Here is a 20090-nt window from a genome sequence, read left to right on the forward strand (position 1 = left end):
ATGTTCTTATGACCACAGTGGTAATCTCTGTTTGCAATCTCCTCACATAAAAATCCTACACACAGCTTGTGGAGGAATAGCCACAGGAAGCCCAGTGCCACACGTAGTTTAGCAACAGCAGCAAAAGTCACATTCAACTTTGTGTGTGTCAGCAGCTTCCTGTGACTGCCTTGTTCAGGCTGAGGGGATTTGAAAAGGCTGAAGTAGTTGTAAAGAGCAGTTCTGAGAATGCTGCCTTGTCCTCAGCAAGAACATAACTGTCTGCCTTTGAATCAAATACAGTGAACAAGTACAATTAAGAGTTTGTGAGAAAAAATGCTTACTGAGTTCATTTAAGAAAAAAAGAACACAAGAGAAGGGTTTTTATCAGTTTGACTCCTCAGTTTAAAGGAAGTCAAAGTACGTTGGTAGAGCTAAGATTACACTGTTTGCCAAAGGTATAAAATTAATTCCAGATAGAGCCTTCAGTCACACAGTTTTTCCACACTTAAGATTTCTCAGTACAAAATTCCACACTCCATGGAGGACATGCCTGGCATACCTTTGTGGGATCTAGTTTGCTCTTGTCAACTGGAGTGGAGTCTTTAATCACGATGACTCTATCCTCCCCAAAGCACTGACCATAAAATCCCTGAAAAGAAAACCAAACTATGTTGAGAAGAGTTGTATACTTTTAGCAAGCTTTACAAAAACAAAGACTGTGAGACAGCTACAGCTGAGATAAAAATGAGATTATGAGATAAAAACAACTACACAAGGACATTCCAGTTGTCCCCAAATAAAAAGCTGCAGATATCCAACCCAATTCCACTCAGACTCACCCTGAAGAAAGGCACAATGGGTATAGGAGGCTGGACTCTGACGCAAATGTACACAAAATTACAGTGTTCTTGTGGAAAATTAGAGTAAACATTTAAGGTGAGACCACTGAACCATTTAGGGATTCTAATTTGAATATGAATGGTATCTATAAGCTTTGTAAAGCTTCAGCCCCGTGAAGATAGACCTGATGTTTGTGGGGTTTTTTTGTGTGTTTTTTTTTTTGGAAGGTCCACAAATTCTGAAAGGAAGATGAAATCAAAGGTGTCATAGTAAGAGTTTTCCATTTCATCTTCTCTCTTCTCATTACTACCATGTACACACAGTCTTGTCACATCAGCCTATCTTTTGAACTGCTACCCATAAAGTGCTAAAATTGTATACTGCTCCTGGGAAGTAACTAGAGAGCACATGGAGATTACAGTGCTGGATGTTTAAAAAAACAACTTTTTTTTTTTTTTAAAAAGATACTTATGGTTTTTTTGGGGGTTAGGGTTGCATGTTTGGTAAACAATTAGGCTCCAGAGGTTAATTTAAAAAGTAAACAATTATCTAAGAGACACAAAATGTCTTTACTGTTTATTTGTCTGATCGTTATCATTCACAGTCCTTTCATAGAAATGATTCTTTAATATTTTCCTTCTGCCACAGTTTTATATGGTTTGTAGCAGAAGTGTATAACCACTTACCTCTAGTCTATGAGAAATCTCTGGAAGTTTTGTGATGGCAGGCTCCTTATAAACAAATTCCTGTTCATCTAAATCCCCAAATATGGCTCCATAGAAGCCAACACGAAAGTAAGTACCAAACATTCTCTTTTGACCCTGATTGATAAAAATGAAAGCACTGAATTGTTTTTCTTTTAAAAACAGATCCATTTTCTACAATTATAAAATCTAGTTTACAAAACTTTTGGCTGTTGCACAGAGCTCTTGTGCATATTTTGAGTATACTGTATCTTACATCTTAGTGGAAATGACTAGCTTCCAAGAAAATAAGCTAAAGAGACATCCCTAATAAGATCAGACACTGGAAACCTGAATATCAAAGAAAACATCAAAAGAATATACAAAAGTTGTGTTCTCTTCAAAAGCTTGTACATAGAATTTCCTTCCTCCTAAAATATCAATGTCCTGTTTTCTAGTAACCTTTATTCAGAACATCTTCATAGATCCCATAGAACAGTTTCCAGATTATCAGGTCAACCCACATTTTAGATTTGTTTGTTTGTTTGGTTTTTTGTTTGTTTTGGTGCTTCTAGCACCAAATGGATTTAAATTGGGCAACAAGTAAATGTGGAAAAAGGTATAGGTAAAGGTAAAGGTTCCCCTTGACAATTTTTGTCCAGTCGTGTTCGACTCTAGGGGGCGGTGCTCATCCCCCTTTCCAAGCCATGGAGACAGCGTTTTGTCTGAAGACAATCTTCCGTGGTCACATGGCCAGTGCGACTTAGACACGGAACGCTGTTACCTTCCCACTGAGGTGGTCCCTATTTATCTACTTGCATTTGCATGCTTTCGAACCGCTAGGTTGGCGGGAGCCGGGACAAGCGACAGGCACTCACTCCGTCGTGTAGATTCGATCTTACGACTGCTTGGTCTTCTGACCCTGCAGCACAGGCTTCTGCGGTTTAGCCTGCAGTGCCACCACGTCCCTTGGAAAAAGGTATAACGTGTTCTTAATTTTTTAAAAAAACCATGTGCTATCAGAGTTGAACAGGATGTTGCCCTCTTTTCAATTCCAAGATTCACAGCAATATCCTCCAATGGGACCGCACTTCTCCTCTCCACCCTCAAGTTTTTACTACCAGTGTTATCAAACTGGCCAGGTTTGCACAACACCCCTGCAGTCTCACTCTTACTAAGACATGCACGCACATGCCACAGACTGCTTGACCTGGAAAACCTGTCAGGCCAAAGATAAGCATAGGAGGAATAAATAGTCTTGACCCAAGTCCTCAAGAGAAAATGACAAGAATATAGCTCTAAAAGGACCACTATCAAAATTACATATAAGATATTAATGTCATTTTTTGTAAATAGAGTCACACATCTTCTTTTTCCTATGCATTGTCTTTGTACAATTGGATTGAATTAACCAAATGGGAAAAGATTAAGATCAGGGCAGAACAAGAGATAGCCGCCCCAAGTAGACGTTGTCTAGAGGGGCAGGGTAAAAACTAACTAACTAACTAACTAACTAACTAACTAACTAACTAACTAACTAACTAACTAACTAACTAACTAACTAAATAAATAAATAAATAAATAAATAAATAAATAAATAAATAAATAAATAAATAAATAAATAAATATGACTAATAAGCGGCCAGATCAACAGTCTGCAGGCCAAAACCAAAGAAAAAAGAAAAAGCCATATTGATTGTTCTGGAAGATTGTTCTGGGGTGAATCTTGTTTCTGTATCTTATATCTGCCTGAACTCTTCTGCCAGTTCCTGCCAGGTTTCATTATGCTGACTTCATTTCTTGGCTGAAATCACTTTCTTAGCCCCCAGAATCCAGAGAATCCTGCTAACCTACGTTGTTCTCCTGAATGCCTGGTTTCTGGCCTGGAACCTCTGTAATTTGCTATCATTGCTCCAGGTGGAATTCCAATGCTCCCCACTTCCAAGACAGTTTAACAAGATTCAAGAGAGGTAATCTTTGGCATCTCTAATGTATTTTCTGGGAGAAGATGCTTCTCTTCCCCCCCTCTTCCTTTCCCTGTAGGAATTCTGCAAATATTCTGCTTACGTTTTGCAAAGCAGCCTGAATCTCACAATCCTGAATCTCAGCCATGTGGGTTTGCTTCTTTTGAGTTTGTATTTCTCCATATTAGTTATATACTTTATTGTGATTCTGTCTTATATTTAATTCTTTTCAATAAACTTCCCCTTATGAATAACTCTATCTGAATGTGATATACTCCATCCAATCTGTGTCAAGAAACAGTATTGCCATAGTTCAAAGTGTCCTTACCAATGTATCTCTGTACATGGGCAAGTCCATGCAAGTGCTCTGTGAGTATACCTGGTAACACCTGAGCTAGTTACTTCAGGACTGGGTGCAGAATCGTATTTAATATTTTTATGACACCTCACAGGATCATTGGTTGCAATCCCAGGGCTTATCATATTTCTATCTTGTGCAGAATCCCCTTCATATAGGATAGGAAATTCCTTAAAGAGGTTCCAGATAGTGACTCAGAAAGTGTTTAGAGCAGGTCTCTTTTACATCCTCACTACAGAATGGATCACATCCCTTTGCAACTACTTAGACACTGAGAAAAATTAAGGACATGGTGTATACTTAGAAAAATCTGAGCTGGAGATAGTTAATAAGCTTTATTCTCTGCACCCTTAGGTATATCTTGTAAAATATGTTTCATGGTGATCATGTAAGGGGCTATTTGCTTCCAACCCGACATAGTCAATTGACATAATTTTAAGCCCCATATGTGAAGGGCTTTCCCACTTTTATATTTGAGGTAGGCAATTTGTGGCCCCTAGATCTTGTGAGATGACAGCTTCTATCACTCCTCACCATTGGCTCAGCTGGATAGGTTTAATGGGAGTAGTCTGAGACCAATAAACTGCTCACCCTTTCCTCCAGGAAGGGAAGAAATTTGCACATGCATGTAATTCCTTGCTGGAGCTTTGAAGCATTCCCTTGAATGGGGGAGTTTCAGGATTCAGCAAGTGTCACTGAGATAATCATGGCTTTAGTGTATTCATCTACTCTCAGCTTATCAACAATTTTTTTATGTGCTGGTAACGCTCCACTGGAAGAGGTGCAAGTGGGAACTCCATGCTGTCACACATGGTACTGCACTGCAGTCAGAATCTAAGCTACACCATGAGCTCCAGATACAAATGTACAGGAGAGAAAGGAAAAGAGAAATTGTATACTACTCATGGCTTTAGCTTCATAATCAGTAAACAAACGCTGCAGCCCTACAAAGAATACTGTTGAAAGTTACCTTATTTATTATGCTTTCGAAGGCTTTCTGAAGTTTACTGTGAGTCAAAGAAAGCTTCCTGAAATCTCGATGTGCTTCTAAGATGGGGATGACAATCTTGTAGACCTCGTTTACAGTTTCATACAGCCCGCCCTTGCATGAAAAAGAAACAAGATCAAAATTGGTGTCAGTTTTCTGATCATTCATCAGAGGCATTGAGAAGATAATGACATTTTAACATTTGCAACATCATAGTTAACTAGGATATGTTTGATGTACATCAAGCATAGCTAAACCTTTTAGGAACTTAACACCTTTCATACACCTTTAATTGCATTAGAAATAGTTATGCTGCCTCATTTAGATCAGCCTTTACAGAGGCTGTATCAAGTTGCACATTATTTCTGCACTGGACAGCAATCTATTTAGGACTAAACAGCATACCTCCAGAAAGTGTAAGAAACCTCCAATTTCATTTCTTTGCTGAAAAGCAGAATTGAAGGCTTCACCTTGTTAAAAAAGCCCTATGGAGCTGTCAAGTATTTCCTGACACATAATCTGCACATAAACAGTGACTAATTTGGTCTAATACACCACCACAGCACAAATTACCAAGCTGACTTTCCTGCATTTAGCAGGAGTCAACAACCCAGAGTGCAAGAGATAAATCTCATCCTGGGAAAACCACTTTCATGACCATGGTGTCACTCTTGCCAGGTTACATTCTTATAAGCTACCTCAAAGAGTACAAGCAAGTGGAGGGATATTCTAAAGAAATAAAGCATGTTACTGTATAATGCTGATACAGCCATTAATTTGGAATATAATACTACTCACAGTGCTGAAAAGTTCTGCAGATTGTTCTAGCAGTCCTACCAACCCATTCTCTGAGAAATATCTTCCTGAGCACATTCCATCTTCATCTGGAGACAGAACATCATCTGAGACAGCAGACTCCTCTAACACATTTGGGGAAACATTCTAAATCAGAAAACAATAGCATGGGTTAAAACCACTTGTAGATACATTCAGCCAAATTTTTGTTCTTTAGCATCTCTGTATTAGAAAGAGTGCACAAGCAAGAGTGCACAATTCCTTTGATGTTTCTCATCTGGGGCATATCACCGGTTCCATTGTAATATAAAGAATTCTGATTTTATTTACACATCACACTTAAATTATGTCCCAGAATTCTGATCATGTCTCAGTTCTAGCTTACTCAGAAAACCATGAAGCTAAAGAATATGAAAAATTTCTGTTTTCATCTCATTAATGCTACCATTCTAGTGCATTCTTTACACTGTGGGAAAATCAGTAAAATAACATAGTACAAAGAGAAGGATGTACACTAAGAGCAGTATTTTGATAGGATTCAGCCATATTTTATTTATTTGTTCACTGCTTATAGACCACTCTTTGATAATTAAGTCATGGCTATAGGTGTTTTGACTTTGTTGACCACAACAAACTATGGAAAGTCCTAAAAGAAATGGGAGTGCCTGGCCACCTTATTTATCTCTTGAGAAACCTATACGTGGGACAGGAAGCAACAGTTAGAACTGGATATGGAACAACTGATTGAGTCAAAATGGGGAAAGGAGTACGACAAGGTTGTATGTTGTCTACCTCCTTATTTAACTTATATGCAGAATACATCATGTGAAAGGCAGGACTGGATGAATCCCAAGCCAGAATTAAGATTGCCAGAAAAAATATCAACAACCTCAGATATGCAGATGATACCACTCTGATGGCAGAAAGTGAGGAGGAATTAAAGAACCTCTTAATGAGGGTGAAAGAGGAGAGTGCAAAAAATGGTCTGAAGCTCAACATCAAAAAACTAAGATCATGGCCACTGGTCCCATCACCTCCTGGCAAATCAAAGGGGAAGATATGGAGGCAGTGACAGATTTTACTTTCTTGGGCTCCATTATCACTGCAGATAGGGACAGCAACCATGAAATTAAAAGACGCCTGCTTCTTTGGAGGAAAGCGATGACAAACCTAGACAACATCTTAAAAAGCAGAGACATCACCTTGTTGACAAAGGTCTGCATAGTCAAAGCTATGGTTTTTCCAGTAACAATGTATGGAAGTGAGAGCTGGACCATAAAGAAGGCTGACCGTCAAAGAACTGATGCTTTTGAATTGTGGCACTGGAGGAGACTTTTGAGAGTCCCCTGGACTGCAAGGAGAACAAACCTATTCATTCTGAAGGAAATCACACCTGAGTGCTCAATGGAAGGACAGGTCCTGAAGCTGAGGCTCCAATACTTTGACCATCTCATGAGAAGAGAAGACTCTCTGGAAAAGACCCTGATGTTGGGAAAGAGTGAAGGCAAGAGGAGAAGGGGACAACAGAGGACGAGATGGTTGGACAATGTCACCGAAGCTACCAACATGAATTTGACCAAACTCCGGGAGGAAGTGGAAGACAGGAGGGCCTGGCATGCTCTGGTCCATGGGGTCACGAAGAGTTGGACACAACTTAGTGACTAAACAACAACAATAGATATTTCGCTGGCTAGATAGCTCTGTGGTTTAGGTATCTGTCCGCAGAGCCAGAAGTTGGGAGTTCAATTCCCTACTGTGCCTCCTATGTGTACAGCCAGCCTTTGTGGCCTTGGGCAAGTTGCACAGTCCCAGGATGCCTTGAGAGGGAAAAAAAAGTCTGCTGTACATTGTTGTTCCCTGCTCTCCCAGTGAGCTGGGTACTCAATTCACCAACCTTGGAAGGATAGAAGGCAGAGTAAATCTTGAGCCAGCTACCTGGGATTGAATACGGGTTGTGAGCAGAGTTTTGCTGTATTTCAGTTCAACCACTGTGCCATGAGGGAATGGTATACCATTTCCAAGTACAGTGGTGCCTCGCTTAATGAGCGCACCGTATAACGATGAAATCGCATAGCGATCCGTTTTTTCGGATCGCTAATGCGATCGCTCAACGTTTTTTTAATGGGGAAAAATTCGCTTTGCGAAGACCGGTAAGCGTTTCGCTTACCGATCTTCGCAAAACGAACCCCGCCGATCAGCTGTTCGGCGGCCAAAATGGCCGCCGGAAGCTGGGAAATGGCCCAAAATGGCCGCGCGCAGCATTTTCGCACCCTCGTTAAGCGAGGCGAGGGCGCGAAAATGGCTGCCGGCCATCCTGAAGCATCGCTGAACGGTGAGTATTTGGCCCATTTGGAACGCATTAAACGATGTTTAATGCGTTCCAATGGAAATCGCTGCCCCGTTCAGCAATGCTTCAGCATAGCGAAGGTTAATCCGGAACAGATTAACCTCGCTATGCGAGGCACCACTGTACTCTCTACCTAGGAAACCGTAGGGTCGTCATAAGTCAGAATGGACTTGATGATATATAATTATTATTGTAACTGCTAGATGATGTTGCACACAAACAGGAAGCCCCACATATAATAGGTAAGAAAATTCCATTAAATAGATCAGGACTAGAGATGGGCACAAACCACTACTTTGGTGGTTAGTTTATTGCCCAGACAGGTGTTTGGCACTTCAAAACACTGCCTCCTCCAGTAGGAACCCAGAGACAGTGTCAGAAGGAGGTGAGGCTCGGAAGCCAGGCCACTGCCTCCAAATGGGCGCCCACCGGAGGAGGCAGGGTTTTGAAGCACTGAACAGCTGTTCAGGCAAGAAACAAACCAGCACAAACCAGCAAACTGGTGGTTCATAGCCATCACTAATCAAAACTTCCCACCAGAAACCTACATTTAGTCCATTCTTATTGTTTTAGCCACATTCCCCATAAGCAGTCCTAAAGATTCAGCTGTTTGGGCAATTTAGTTTAACGTACTGATTGGGAAAAGACAATGAACAAAGTTCTTCAACTTTTGGTATGAATTACAAATAAATCTTGAAATGAAAGAAGGGATTTATTTTGCTTTAAAAATGAGTTTCTAGATGCCATGAGTTGAGAGACAGGGGATATTGAAACTATACTTATAAGCATATAAATATATTATTGCCTTGGGTCGTCTTCAATAGAAAGAATATAAATATTATAGAAAGATAAATAACACATTTTTTTCCATTTTATATTTCTTCTCCAAGCATGAAGGCACAGATCAACCCAAGAAACTTTCAGCTTTAAAGTGCTAGACATACAATGGAAGTTGCTCTCTTTATTTTGTCCAAATCAGACAAGAAAACAAAATCTAAACATGTAAATCTTGTCTGTTTCTCCTTCTCCTTTTCTCATAATTCAGGCAATAATCACACACTGATGACACATTTATCTCCTCGTACTTTTCACAGAGTACACCCAGTATACTTTACATTTTAGGCAGATGTAGAAGGCTATAATAGATCTCCCACACCCATATTCCCCAAAGACATCACTGAATCAGATTTTTTTAAAACTTCAGTATAAAGAGTGGCAACCCTGTCCTATAAACACAGCAAAATTACAGATTTATGAGACAGGGGAGAACCCTTAAGGGCAATGGTTCAAAATAGTGTTTATGTTCACAGATGAAGTGTTTTGCAAATGTGAGGAACTATTACTATAATTGTTCCTGAACAAACCTGAGGTTTTAGTTCCACCTAAAATAAATAGGTTAATAAGCAATGCTCATTTTCCTTCCCCCCACCTCCAAGAACGCAGACATGTTAGTCATTTGCTATAAAACCTGTTATTACTTCAGAGTCTGGTTTGAAAGCATGTACAGGCAACAATGTTTTTATGCAACAAGCTTATACAAACACTGAAATATTGCAGAACGTATTTGGGAACCACATGTTTTTTCTACACACTTTAAATGAAACAGCCATCTCCTCACAGCATGCTAAGGAAGGCTTGACACCATATTAAGACACGAAGCAACCAATAGAAAGGAGTGTTGGATTAGCTTGACTGCAGAACCTAGGAATGTGCATGCCTAGGAGATCTGCATTCATTTCCCACCACAGTCCTCAGCTTGACCAAAGGCGGTTTCTCTAACTTCATACTTAACACTAACAAGGTTATTTTCTTTAATTATGTAATGGCTAAAATCCTGTTGTGCAGTTCTCTATGGGCACTAAGGATGATGTAATCATCATCAGCAAATCACTGCTATTAAAGGTGATTTGAGGATGCATGCAACTCATATACAATGCAACAAAGTTGCATGCACCCCAAAATGGCCAAAGGAAGCCTTTAAACAGAAGCAAATTTCCATTGATGAGGATACTACTGTCATCGCTGATTAAAGGGAACAGGATTTCAGCCGTTTGTAGGCATCCTTCAGTCTCGAGAGACTATGGTAAATTAAGCCATTTAGTGCCAACCTAGCAGTTCAAAAGCATGCAAATGTGAGTAGATAAATAGGTACCACTACGGTTGGAAGGTAACAGCATTCCGTGTCTAGTCATGCTGTCCATGTGATCATGGAAACTGTCTATGGACAGACGCTGGCTGTACGGCTTGGAAACGGGGATGAGCACTGCCCCCTAGAGTCGGACACAACTGGACTAAATGTCAAGGGGAACTTTTACTTTTACCTAAACATAAACAAGCAACATAACTAAAAACCAGAAATAATTATAATTTAAAGTAAAGTTGGCAGAATGGGTAGTATAAAAGGCTTACAGGGGCTTAGTAGCCACATTGGATTGGCACTCAATTTGGGAGTTGCAGCAGTGTGTATGTATGATATGTGAAATATGTTAAAGAAATTTAACCTACGATACTTTCAACTTATAATGAAATACTCAGTTTATACTGATGGAAAAAAAATAACATCCTGATTTTTGCAGTTTTCCCTAATTTCCCCTGTATTTCTTCCCTGCAAGTAAGATGACACAGTGTCATTTGTGAGGAATTCCTTTAGTTTTCTCATGGATCTTTGGGAAGACAGTTTGACATCAATAAAAACTCATGGTAAAAAAAATAACCAACAGCATCTCAATAGAATATCAGCAGAAACCTATGTGTGTGGCAAAATATCATTATTTATTTAACCTTTACACTATCTCAGATCAGTGGTTATTATACAAATGATGCTGTGGCTGAAATGTATTGGTAAAAAAATAATGCAAGAATTAGGGCACTTTATTTACATAACATGGAAAAAACACTTTAATTTGCATAACATGCAGATCTGCATATTTTATAACTGACACTGCCTAATTTGCTTACTATGCTAATTAGGTGCTGCGTTAGAGAAATGGACTATTTTAACCCTAGTTAAGGCTTCATTCACAGTCAGAGATGGACAGCATCACATACCTTCTAGGATGTGGGAATGGCTATGGGAACACCACAATGAGATCCTGCATTTCTAAACTGACCATTACATCACTGTTCCTGCCATCTAGCTTTCAGTGTGCAGTAATTCTTGTGCCTTTATGCAAAAACTTTCTATTACAAGAATTGTAAACTGACATGTAAGGTAATGCAGCCCAGAAAAAGATGATTTCTCACTTCATTGAGAATTAGCTTGTTAACTCCTTGCTTCTGCTATGGATGGCTGTCTCCCCAAGCCAAATGTCATCAAGTATGCCTAGTACCCGGGGGACTTGTCTAGATTAAGCAAGATATTCCTTTAAAACTACAGAGAAGAGGCCTGCATGAAGTACAGTAATGTGATCTTACCTGAAAGCTGACACTGCCAACTGGCAGGTAACTGTGATCCTCCAGCATGCTCAGGTATTCTGCAACCAGAGCAGCAGCATGAACCAGACACATGGCAGCCTCTGTGTAGCACCTTCTTTTGGCATGCTTCTCCGCCATGTTCTGGAGCCAGGTAAGCCTTAGGTCAGGTGATGTCTGATATCCCTTGGCAATTCTAATAAGAGAACATAGTAACATCCATATTTCATTTGACTTAGAGTTAAATTTAAAAGCTCTCTTCTTCCAGAGACATGCCATGTCAGATTGTCAGGACTGAATTCTTATATAAGATAGCTACAGATGCAATAAAATTCCTCTATAATATTTTCTACACTTTTTCTCCTTTATCATTCTCTAGTTCTCAAGTCAGCTGCAGCTAGGATATTTACACCAAGAGTCTTCTTTTCAAACATCTTCTTGCTAACATTTTTTTCACCAAATTCCATCTTCGGAAGGAGCCTTGTGGCGCAGTGGTTAAACTGCTATACTACAGCCAAAACTGTGCTTACAACCCAGGCTTCAATCCCAGGTAGCCGGCTCAAGGTTGACTCAACTTTCTACCCTTCCGAGGCTGGTAAAATGAGTACCCAGCCTGTATGAGAGGGGGATGTGTAGCCTGCATAATTAACTTGTAAACCACCCAGAGAGTGCTTGAAGCACTATGGGGTGGTATATAAACAGCACGCTTTGCTTTTGATCTCATTATATATTTTTATTTATATCTTAAATTCTTATTCTACCTTTCCACTAGAGATAATGGCATTCAAACCTTTTAACAAATGTTATCAAAATAAGTTACAAATAAATTAAACAGAAGAGCCATTAAAATCCTCCCAATATTAAATAAAAGTCAGAATAAGGCCAGTTTGAGGAGAGAGGTCTTCACATCATTCCTAAAAGCAACAGGAGTATAAACTGAAAATTCAAAGGGCAGGTGTACTCCAAGGTCTACAAACAACACAGCAGCAAGCCCTCTCCTGTGTGCCTGTCCAGCAGGCCTGTACCCCTGATGGTATTCTTAGTAGGGCCCCTTCCAAAAATCTTAATACACAGCAGGCTCATTATGAGACAGGTGATCCTGCAAATAAAAATCTAAAAATGTTTTTAGAGGAGTTAAGATTCTGAGCTATTGTTTATTACTAAATCCAAGGAGTAAATTACTGGAGTGGTTTCATTTCTGTCAGAGAAGCTAGAAAATCTTTTTAAAGAAATCAGTTAATTCAAATCGACACCTGCTATGACATTCTTTCAACTGTAAAATTGTAGTGGCCAGTTTCTTGTTATGTGTATAATTTTGTTGGCACAAAGTGAATGACGTAATCAAATTGCCAGCGATTAAATACTTCCTTTTCCAGCTTCAGGAGATGTGCGATTTAGTCTCACTGGCATGCACCCCAAAATCAAAAAAGGAACTATTTAATTAGTGTCAACCTGCTGCTAACAATAATGTCATTCCCATTGCACAGACTGATAGTGGACTAGGACCAAAGATGTACCTATTATTGAGAGAGTGAGAGAGAGTGAGTGAGAGAGAGAGAGAGAGAGAGAGAGGTTATTCTATGGTGCCCTTCTCTGTTAAAGGAACTCGTTATAATGCACTAAGATTAAAAGGACAATAAATTATTCAGTTTTTAAAATAAAGCAATTAAGCATATGATAATATAAAAGCTAGTCATCTAAATAAATGTAATAATTCTGAAACAGGCCTAGAAATCTCTATAAAAGATTTTTCACCAATTCCAAATGTAAATTTCCTGATTTTTTTTTTTTGTGGGAAACCATGATATAAATTAGTCATGAGCATATATCATTAATAATAAATTATTCACATGGAAAAGTTTTATTTAAGACAAATTTAAACCTCAAAGGTCTTGGCACATTCATTTTAAGTTCTCCAAAGCAAATACTAAAGATTTTAACCTGTACATAAGATCCATGAGCATCTCTGGGTCTTCTTGAAACTCTCGCATTTTCACTGTGTCTGATAATATGCTATTCAGATTACACAACAGCTCTTCTACCTAAACAAAAAGAGGAAACCCCAACATTTTGAAGAACAGCAGTGTGCTGCAACATGGCTTCTGAAGTGTTCATAACATTTATGGTTTATTTTTTTAAGGAGGTATGACTACATAACATGGGTATGTGCACACATTTACATTTACCACCCCTAGAATCCTAGAGCTTTTTTTATTATTATTTATTTATTTTTATTTTTTTGGTTGAGTGTGGACAATCATACCTCAGTTTTGTAAACTGGGATAGGAATGACTTGCAACAACCGTTAACAGCTTTAGGAAAAGTCAGGACATCAAACCACAAGGTATAATCCTACTTGTGGCTTGAAGTTGATTAGAATTAGGATTGTTCTGGTTTGTTCTTTGACTGTTAACTATAGTCTCCCGGTATGGACAAAGCAGGAAACTACAGTATAGTTAATGAGAGACTTTCTGGTTCACGTAGAGAAAGGAGTAAAGAAGATTAAAAAAAAAACACTTATATTTTGTCTCACTAGGCCAAGCTATGATTATCTGAACTACACCATTTTGTCAAATATGCCCTGGAGGAAATCCTCAATAAAAGCTGAGCTTCACTGCTGTCATGTCTCAGAACTTCATACCAACTATTCCACAGCTACATTCTGGTGGGTCAAACAACAGGGGACATGCTTGTGGTTTTTTCATGTCATGGTGGCCACTGCCCATTCCCTGGCTCTGCTTCCGGAATAATCCACATGAGACAAGACATGCTGAATTTACTCTCTCATTGTTCACTCCCTTTGATCTAACAAGTGAACAGGCAAAGGAGGAGGAGCAAGGCCAGGAGAAAGCTTCGAAGATTGTCAGGAGGCCCCCCTACTCAAGGTGGCCAGCCTCAGCAGGAGCTTGCTGATACTGATCCCTGCTAGCACTCTGGCTTCTGCTTCTTCACAGGAACAAGACACACAATATTTATCCAGATTGCCACAGTTTTGTTTTGGTTTTTCTACTTCATTGAAAGGTTTTGTTTTTGTTTGTATCCTGCCAAAGAAATGAAGAGGTAGTTCTCTTAGACTGCATGTCAATACCCAGTCAGAAGAAAGCCAGTACAACAATTGGACATATCAGGGATTGAACTCATAGCAAGGACAAGAGCAGAGAGCATACCCTTCTCACATGAATGCCAATACAGTTGTAGACCATACAATATGACTTCAGGTTCCTATTTTCGTGAAGGTGCAGTACTTCAGTTTTGACTTTTAAAAGCTGTCTAAAATGACTTACCTGTACTGGAAACTGAGTTGGTTGCATGTCTGCATCTTCCCCTGCGTATGCTAAGATAGTTCGTAAAGACTTTCTGAGATATTCTTCATTAAAATCTGATGCTTTACCAACCAGAGAAGCCAATGACATTATCACTTGCATTTTCACTCTTGCAAAATTCTTTAGGAAAACAGAAGAGAACACCGAAGATTATGTAAACCAGATGTACTGATTTTCTATTAGCACTTGCCTGTTGGTTTTTTGTTTTCAAAAGATTTTCATCTCCTCTATCTTTTCAGATGGCTTAATTAGAATTTATTCTCAGTTTGAGAACTGAAACAGTAATGCTGCAATCCAATGCATGCTTAACTGAGAGCAAGTTTCACTGAAATCAGTGGGTCTTCCTTCCAAATAAACATAAGCTGAAGCTGGCATTATAAAAGTCACTCATTGTTCCTTTTATGCAAGAAGATAGCTCCTTCAGTTTCATGGGGCTGGGAAGTCTCATTAAAACTATATTGAACTTCCTGAAGGAAGGACAAAATATATCAGTTGTAAGAACATGTGAACAAGAAGTTATGTTACATTTAAATGTAACACCATCTCAAATTAAAGACTATGCTATTTGCCTCTCCTTATTTTTCATACAAATGATTATGTGCCACCAAGTCAATTTTGATTTACGGCATCCCTAGTAGGACTTCCATGGTATCTGAGATATTTAAGGAGAGGGTTTTACCATTGCCATGCCCCAGAGAATTTCTATGGTCCAGCTGAGATTGAACCTAGATTTCCTGAGTCTTTGTTTCTATCATTCCATCCACTACACTACACTGGCTCTCCCATTATACATCTCAAATTAAATAACTCTTCACAGTTTGAAAGGTGCTATATAGTTGTATATTCAGGGATTAAGACTATATATACCTTCAGGGCAAATCTCACCAGTAATGTATCATTATCATATACCTCATCCCTGCAGCCCTCCAATGCATTGCAAAAAAGCACAGCTTGGAAAACAATGTTAAAGAAGAATAATTATAATAACATGCTGAAGCCAACCTCAACTAAACAATACCAGGGCAATACTCAATGACTGATTGTATCTTCCTATTATTGTTCCATTACAGAGGGCTTCTGTAGGTCATTACACTTGTTCTCCTTAGAACTAAGTTTCCAAACTGTGCAAAAGAGTATGGGAGGCAATTCTGCAAACAGGAAATGATTACATCAGAAATAGATCACGGTAAACTAAAAAGACAAATGTAGTTCTGCAAGGAATAAGGTTATGTGCAGACACAGGCTAGTATGGTTCAGTCTGTGAGTGACACCAATCAGTATTATTTACAGCCTTACACTGGTGGAACTGAAGCTGTATCTCATAAGGAGGTAAAGGGTGGCACAGGCTTGAATCCGAGTGGTATCAATGCTGCTACTGCAGTGCTGCAAAACTCTCTGACAGAGGTCGGCACACTGCTCCACTTCCTCTTCAAACAGAAGATCTCCACACTAAAAAGAGGGAGGAGAAAGGAAAAGAAACCTGTAACATGGGGTGCTTTCAGATGGTTGGCTCTTAGCACGGCTCATCAAAATATATTGTGAGACTGTTCTGTCCCTAGTCATCCACCCAAGTATTTTCTGAGTCAAAAAAGAAGGTAGAAGAGGTAATAAAATGTTGTTGGGTTGCAGGGTTCCAAGCAGAAGACAATATGTTATGTGTTACCACATAAAATTCTGTAAATGAGGCAGATGACTAGACAATAAAAGTCTTTTCCGGAAACACCCATGGTTTCAAAGGTAAGCGCTCTGTGTTGTTTTGATAAGACCAGTTAATGGCAGAAAATGTGCCTTTCTTCTGCATTATAAAGTATTCTGCCGCATTCTTACCAACACATCCCTCACTCTCTTCTACTCTCCTTTCACATACTCCCCTTTTTATCTCAGTACTTCTCCTTCCAGATTCTGCTTTGACTTAGAATATGCAAGAGTTCCTGGTATTATTTACAGCAAGATTACAATCAGATTCTGAGAATCTGTACTAAAAAAATAAATGTGAATGTTCTGTGTAATAAGCGCACAACAACCTGTATTACCCTCATCATATCAGAGTCTTGTTTGCCTCTTGCCACCTAATACTGGCAGAATTTTTGGATTCCCTCTAAAGCAAAATGAAGATCTTGTACTTATGGTCTACCATTCATAATTTACAATAGGAGCTTAACAAAAGTACTAGAATCAAGACATTTTACATGGAAGACAGATTTACATAACAGTACTTATTGCTTCAGGAGGTCATTTTAATTTGAGGAGAGATTTTACACACAGTATGAAATAAGACCTTAATCATGAATTTCACAACTCATCATGGAACATGTCAATTAAGTTACATTTCATGACATTATCTGCCATCCTGGCATGGCGATTCTTAACCATTCTGCCTCAGGATCAAATTGCCAGAAGTCTCAAAAGTATGTTTTCTGCTCACTGCTGCCACCTCACTATATTTTATTTTATGGGGGAATCTTCAAAAATTACTTACAAATCAGCAGAATAACCAAGGTCTGAAGATAAGGACTACATCTCTGCATTTACCTTCGCAGACCAGGCTTGCAAGTTTTATAAAGTTTATTAAAAGAATACATATAAAGGAAAATAAAATAACCAAAAGGAGTATTGCCAGTAAGAGAAACCAGTTCCAGAATCATAAAAAGATGGATACAGATTTGGACATGAGAAAGAAAACCCTAAAACTTATACATCACCCTATTTCAGAGAAATAGGTTTCATCCTTGCCTGAACAATCCGGACTCTCCCCCCCCACACACACACTTTTGCTCATCCACAGAGAGGGATCAGCAAAGAGAAAGAGAGACATTCCTCTTCTATCTCCTATACAGAATGGGCCATCTGGTTATGACTTGTAATCCCCGTTTTGAACCCAGTGGAGAGCAGAGAGAACAAAGGTAGCAAGAGGCAGAGTCCTTCTCAGAAATGCCCTAGGAGTAAGCAGGCTGTCAGGACAGGAACTTTACTTTACAAAAGGCAAACCTATTGACTTCAAAGACTCTTTCAAACTGCAGATCAAATAGGACAGGATAAGAAACAGGCTGGCTCAGGAAACCTTATCAAGTCCCATAAAATCTTCTTTGATTAGGATATCCCATTCCTTCACACCTGGATTATAAAACACATGTATTATGCATTACATGAGAAGCGTCCTGCTGGATCAGGCCAAAAGGCTTCTTTTTTCAGCACCATGTTCCCTGTACTGCCCAACTGGATGTTGTTGGCAATTCCTAAAGCATGACTTGAGAGCAAGAGCCCCCTCATGGGTAACAGTGCAGTATTTTGTGGGCATAACAAGGAACTTCAAAACAAGGGGAAGGCAAACACTTACTCTGACAATTAATGCCCGGATAGTAGCAAAGCAATGAGTTAGATAGGTTGTGCTCTGATCACAACTCAGAGAATTTACAAGGACTTTCAGCACACCTCCCAAGAGATTGTCTTTGCAGTCCATTGCTGAAGTTGCCTAGGACAGAGACAAGAAGAGACCTTTAGGATCTTTCAAGATGGTTTTAGACAACAGAGTTTATGTTACAATGGGGCACTTCCGGCCTGTGGACCACATTTGTCATGCCTGACCGGTCCAAGTGGACCTTTGTTGCAGCAGCATTCCTTCCTTGAAGCCTGAAATTCAGTCCAGTCATCCTGTTAGGCAGAGTGAGGCAACCACCTCAGACAGGAGATTTGAGGGGAGGCAGATTCACTGCTGTTCTTCTTGAAAACCCTTGCTATCCTCCACCCTAAAGAAATGGGTTTTGTGGGTTCCACACCCTGTCTTGGGCCTCCTAAACCAGTCTGCTGCCTCAGGCAACAAAATGTCTTTGGGTGACTTTGCCTGTATCTTTATACTAACTTCTGCAACTCTAGAGGGACTATGCAGGATTACTGATGGTGTCAGCAATCATATTTCTTTCTTAAGTTCTGCATACCAGCCTGTGCCTTACTTCGAGAAATATTACCCTTATATTTGTTTGTTTCTGCTTTTACTGAGGAGAGAAAAATATGGAAATTCATGAGGAAGTTAAACTAAAACAGTTTTCAAAGTGGCTTTTAGCAAGTACAGAGAACTGCATTTTGTGTAATTTCTGGATGTTATCTTAGACATTCCTAGGCATCTCACATCATTGCAATCTAAAAAGTTCAGGAATGAACACGCTCAACCATATCATAGATAGAGCAACCATGTCTGTTAGAATGGTATCCAGTGACGGCTCATGACCAGGGTGGGGGCATGACCCCACCTCTTAGTCTACAAATTGTCCAAGGTGATAGTACTACACAACAAGGAAAAAATTTATATGTTAATATTAGAAGAAAAATTGTAGACAATTTCTAAAAGTGTAGACCTATAACATTCTAAACACTGTGTAATATCATAAAAAGAGAAGAAAAGCAAATCAATTGTTTCCCCTCCCTTTCCCTGGGTGGAGGAGTTGGCATGGATCAAGTTATACAGCTTCTCACCTGGATGATGTTCTCTTGCATATCCAGAATAATGAGATTCGCTTCAGTAGCTAAGTTCCCACTAACCAGAGCTTCTTGGTCAATCTCAGCCTTTGTTCTGTAATAAATCATATTACCATGAATCAGTTAATCCTGAACAGCTGAGGCCATCTCCCAACCAAGTATAATTCTGAAGGGAATGGGGCATGGAGCAAGACCAGCTAATGGACAATGACAGTAAACAGTGGACAGAGTCATGTGGGATAACACTAGTCAGAATCCCATCACCTATCCCACTGTTCTAACTCAAATGGTGTATGGCTATAATGAATTGCTGATAGTTAAGAACTCAATGCCAAGTCATGCAACTGGTGTAAGATACAAAATACAACCCTCAACTTTATAATTAGCAATAATTCAGCTGCAGAAACTAAAAGAGATAACTGGATAAAATTCATGGAAGCAAACATTTCAGTAAAGCAAATAGCCCATCAATTCATCATTAATGGCAGATCTGGCCATAGGAAACTAGCACTTAAACAGGCACTGAAGGGCAAACCCCTTATGGGGTTCATCCAGTTTAAGGGAATTGGAAAAAGCTATTTGCACCTGCAAAAATGCCAAGGCAGGAAGTCTGCATGACATTTACATAAAACAGATAAAACATTTTGACATAGTAACAAAAAAGTGCCTCCTTAATTTCTTTAACAATTGTCTTGACTATCTCAGAATTACAAAAATGTAGAGAAAGCACTACAGATTGATATTTTAAAATGTGCAAAGAACCCACAGACAGTAGACCTGGGGAGAACTGTACAGCACAAATCCTACATTTAATACAACATATCGAGGAAGGCTTTGAAACTAGGAAAATCCCAGAGATAACCTGTTTGTTGACTCATCCAGCTGGCTCAGCTTACCTCTAATCATCAAGTACTACTGCAAAAATT

The 20090-nt window shown here is 39.3% G+C and overlaps 1 protein-coding gene across 12 annotated transcripts in view; it reads right to left on the minus strand.

The window, feature by feature from the left end:
* DOCK8 (dedicator of cytokinesis 8) overlaps window positions 1-20090 on the minus strand; it is a 128294-nt gene that overhangs the window by 13019 nt on the left and 95185 nt on the right. For all 12 annotated transcript variants that reach the window (XR_013541504.1, XM_072992174.2, XM_020805658.3 and 9 more), the window contains 10 exons: window positions 19162-19258; window positions 18029-18163; window positions 15988-16140; window positions 14653-14811; window positions 13310-13410; window positions 11372-11564; window positions 5614-5757; window positions 4798-4929; window positions 1509-1643; window positions 542-631 (listed from right to left, as the gene is read on the minus strand). Coding sequence is in view for 11 of the 12 variants with exons in the window: in XM_072992174.2 (XP_072848275.2) it covers window positions 542-631; window positions 1509-1643; window positions 4798-4929; window positions 5614-5757; window positions 11372-11564; window positions 13310-13410; window positions 14653-14811; window positions 15988-16140; window positions 18029-18163; window positions 19162-19258 (1339 nt within the window). In the remaining variant the exon portion in view is untranslated. The remainder of the gene's footprint in view (window positions 1-541; window positions 632-1508; window positions 1644-4797; window positions 4930-5613; window positions 5758-11371; window positions 11565-13309; window positions 13411-14652; window positions 14812-15987; window positions 16141-18028; window positions 18164-19161; window positions 19259-20090) is intronic.

The sequence above is a fragment of the Pogona vitticeps genome, chromosome 2 (assembly GCF_051106095.1).
Source record: "Pogona vitticeps strain Pit_001003342236 chromosome 2, PviZW2.1, whole genome shotgun sequence".
Taxonomy (NCBI): domain Eukaryota; kingdom Metazoa; phylum Chordata; class Lepidosauria; order Squamata; family Agamidae; genus Pogona; species Pogona vitticeps.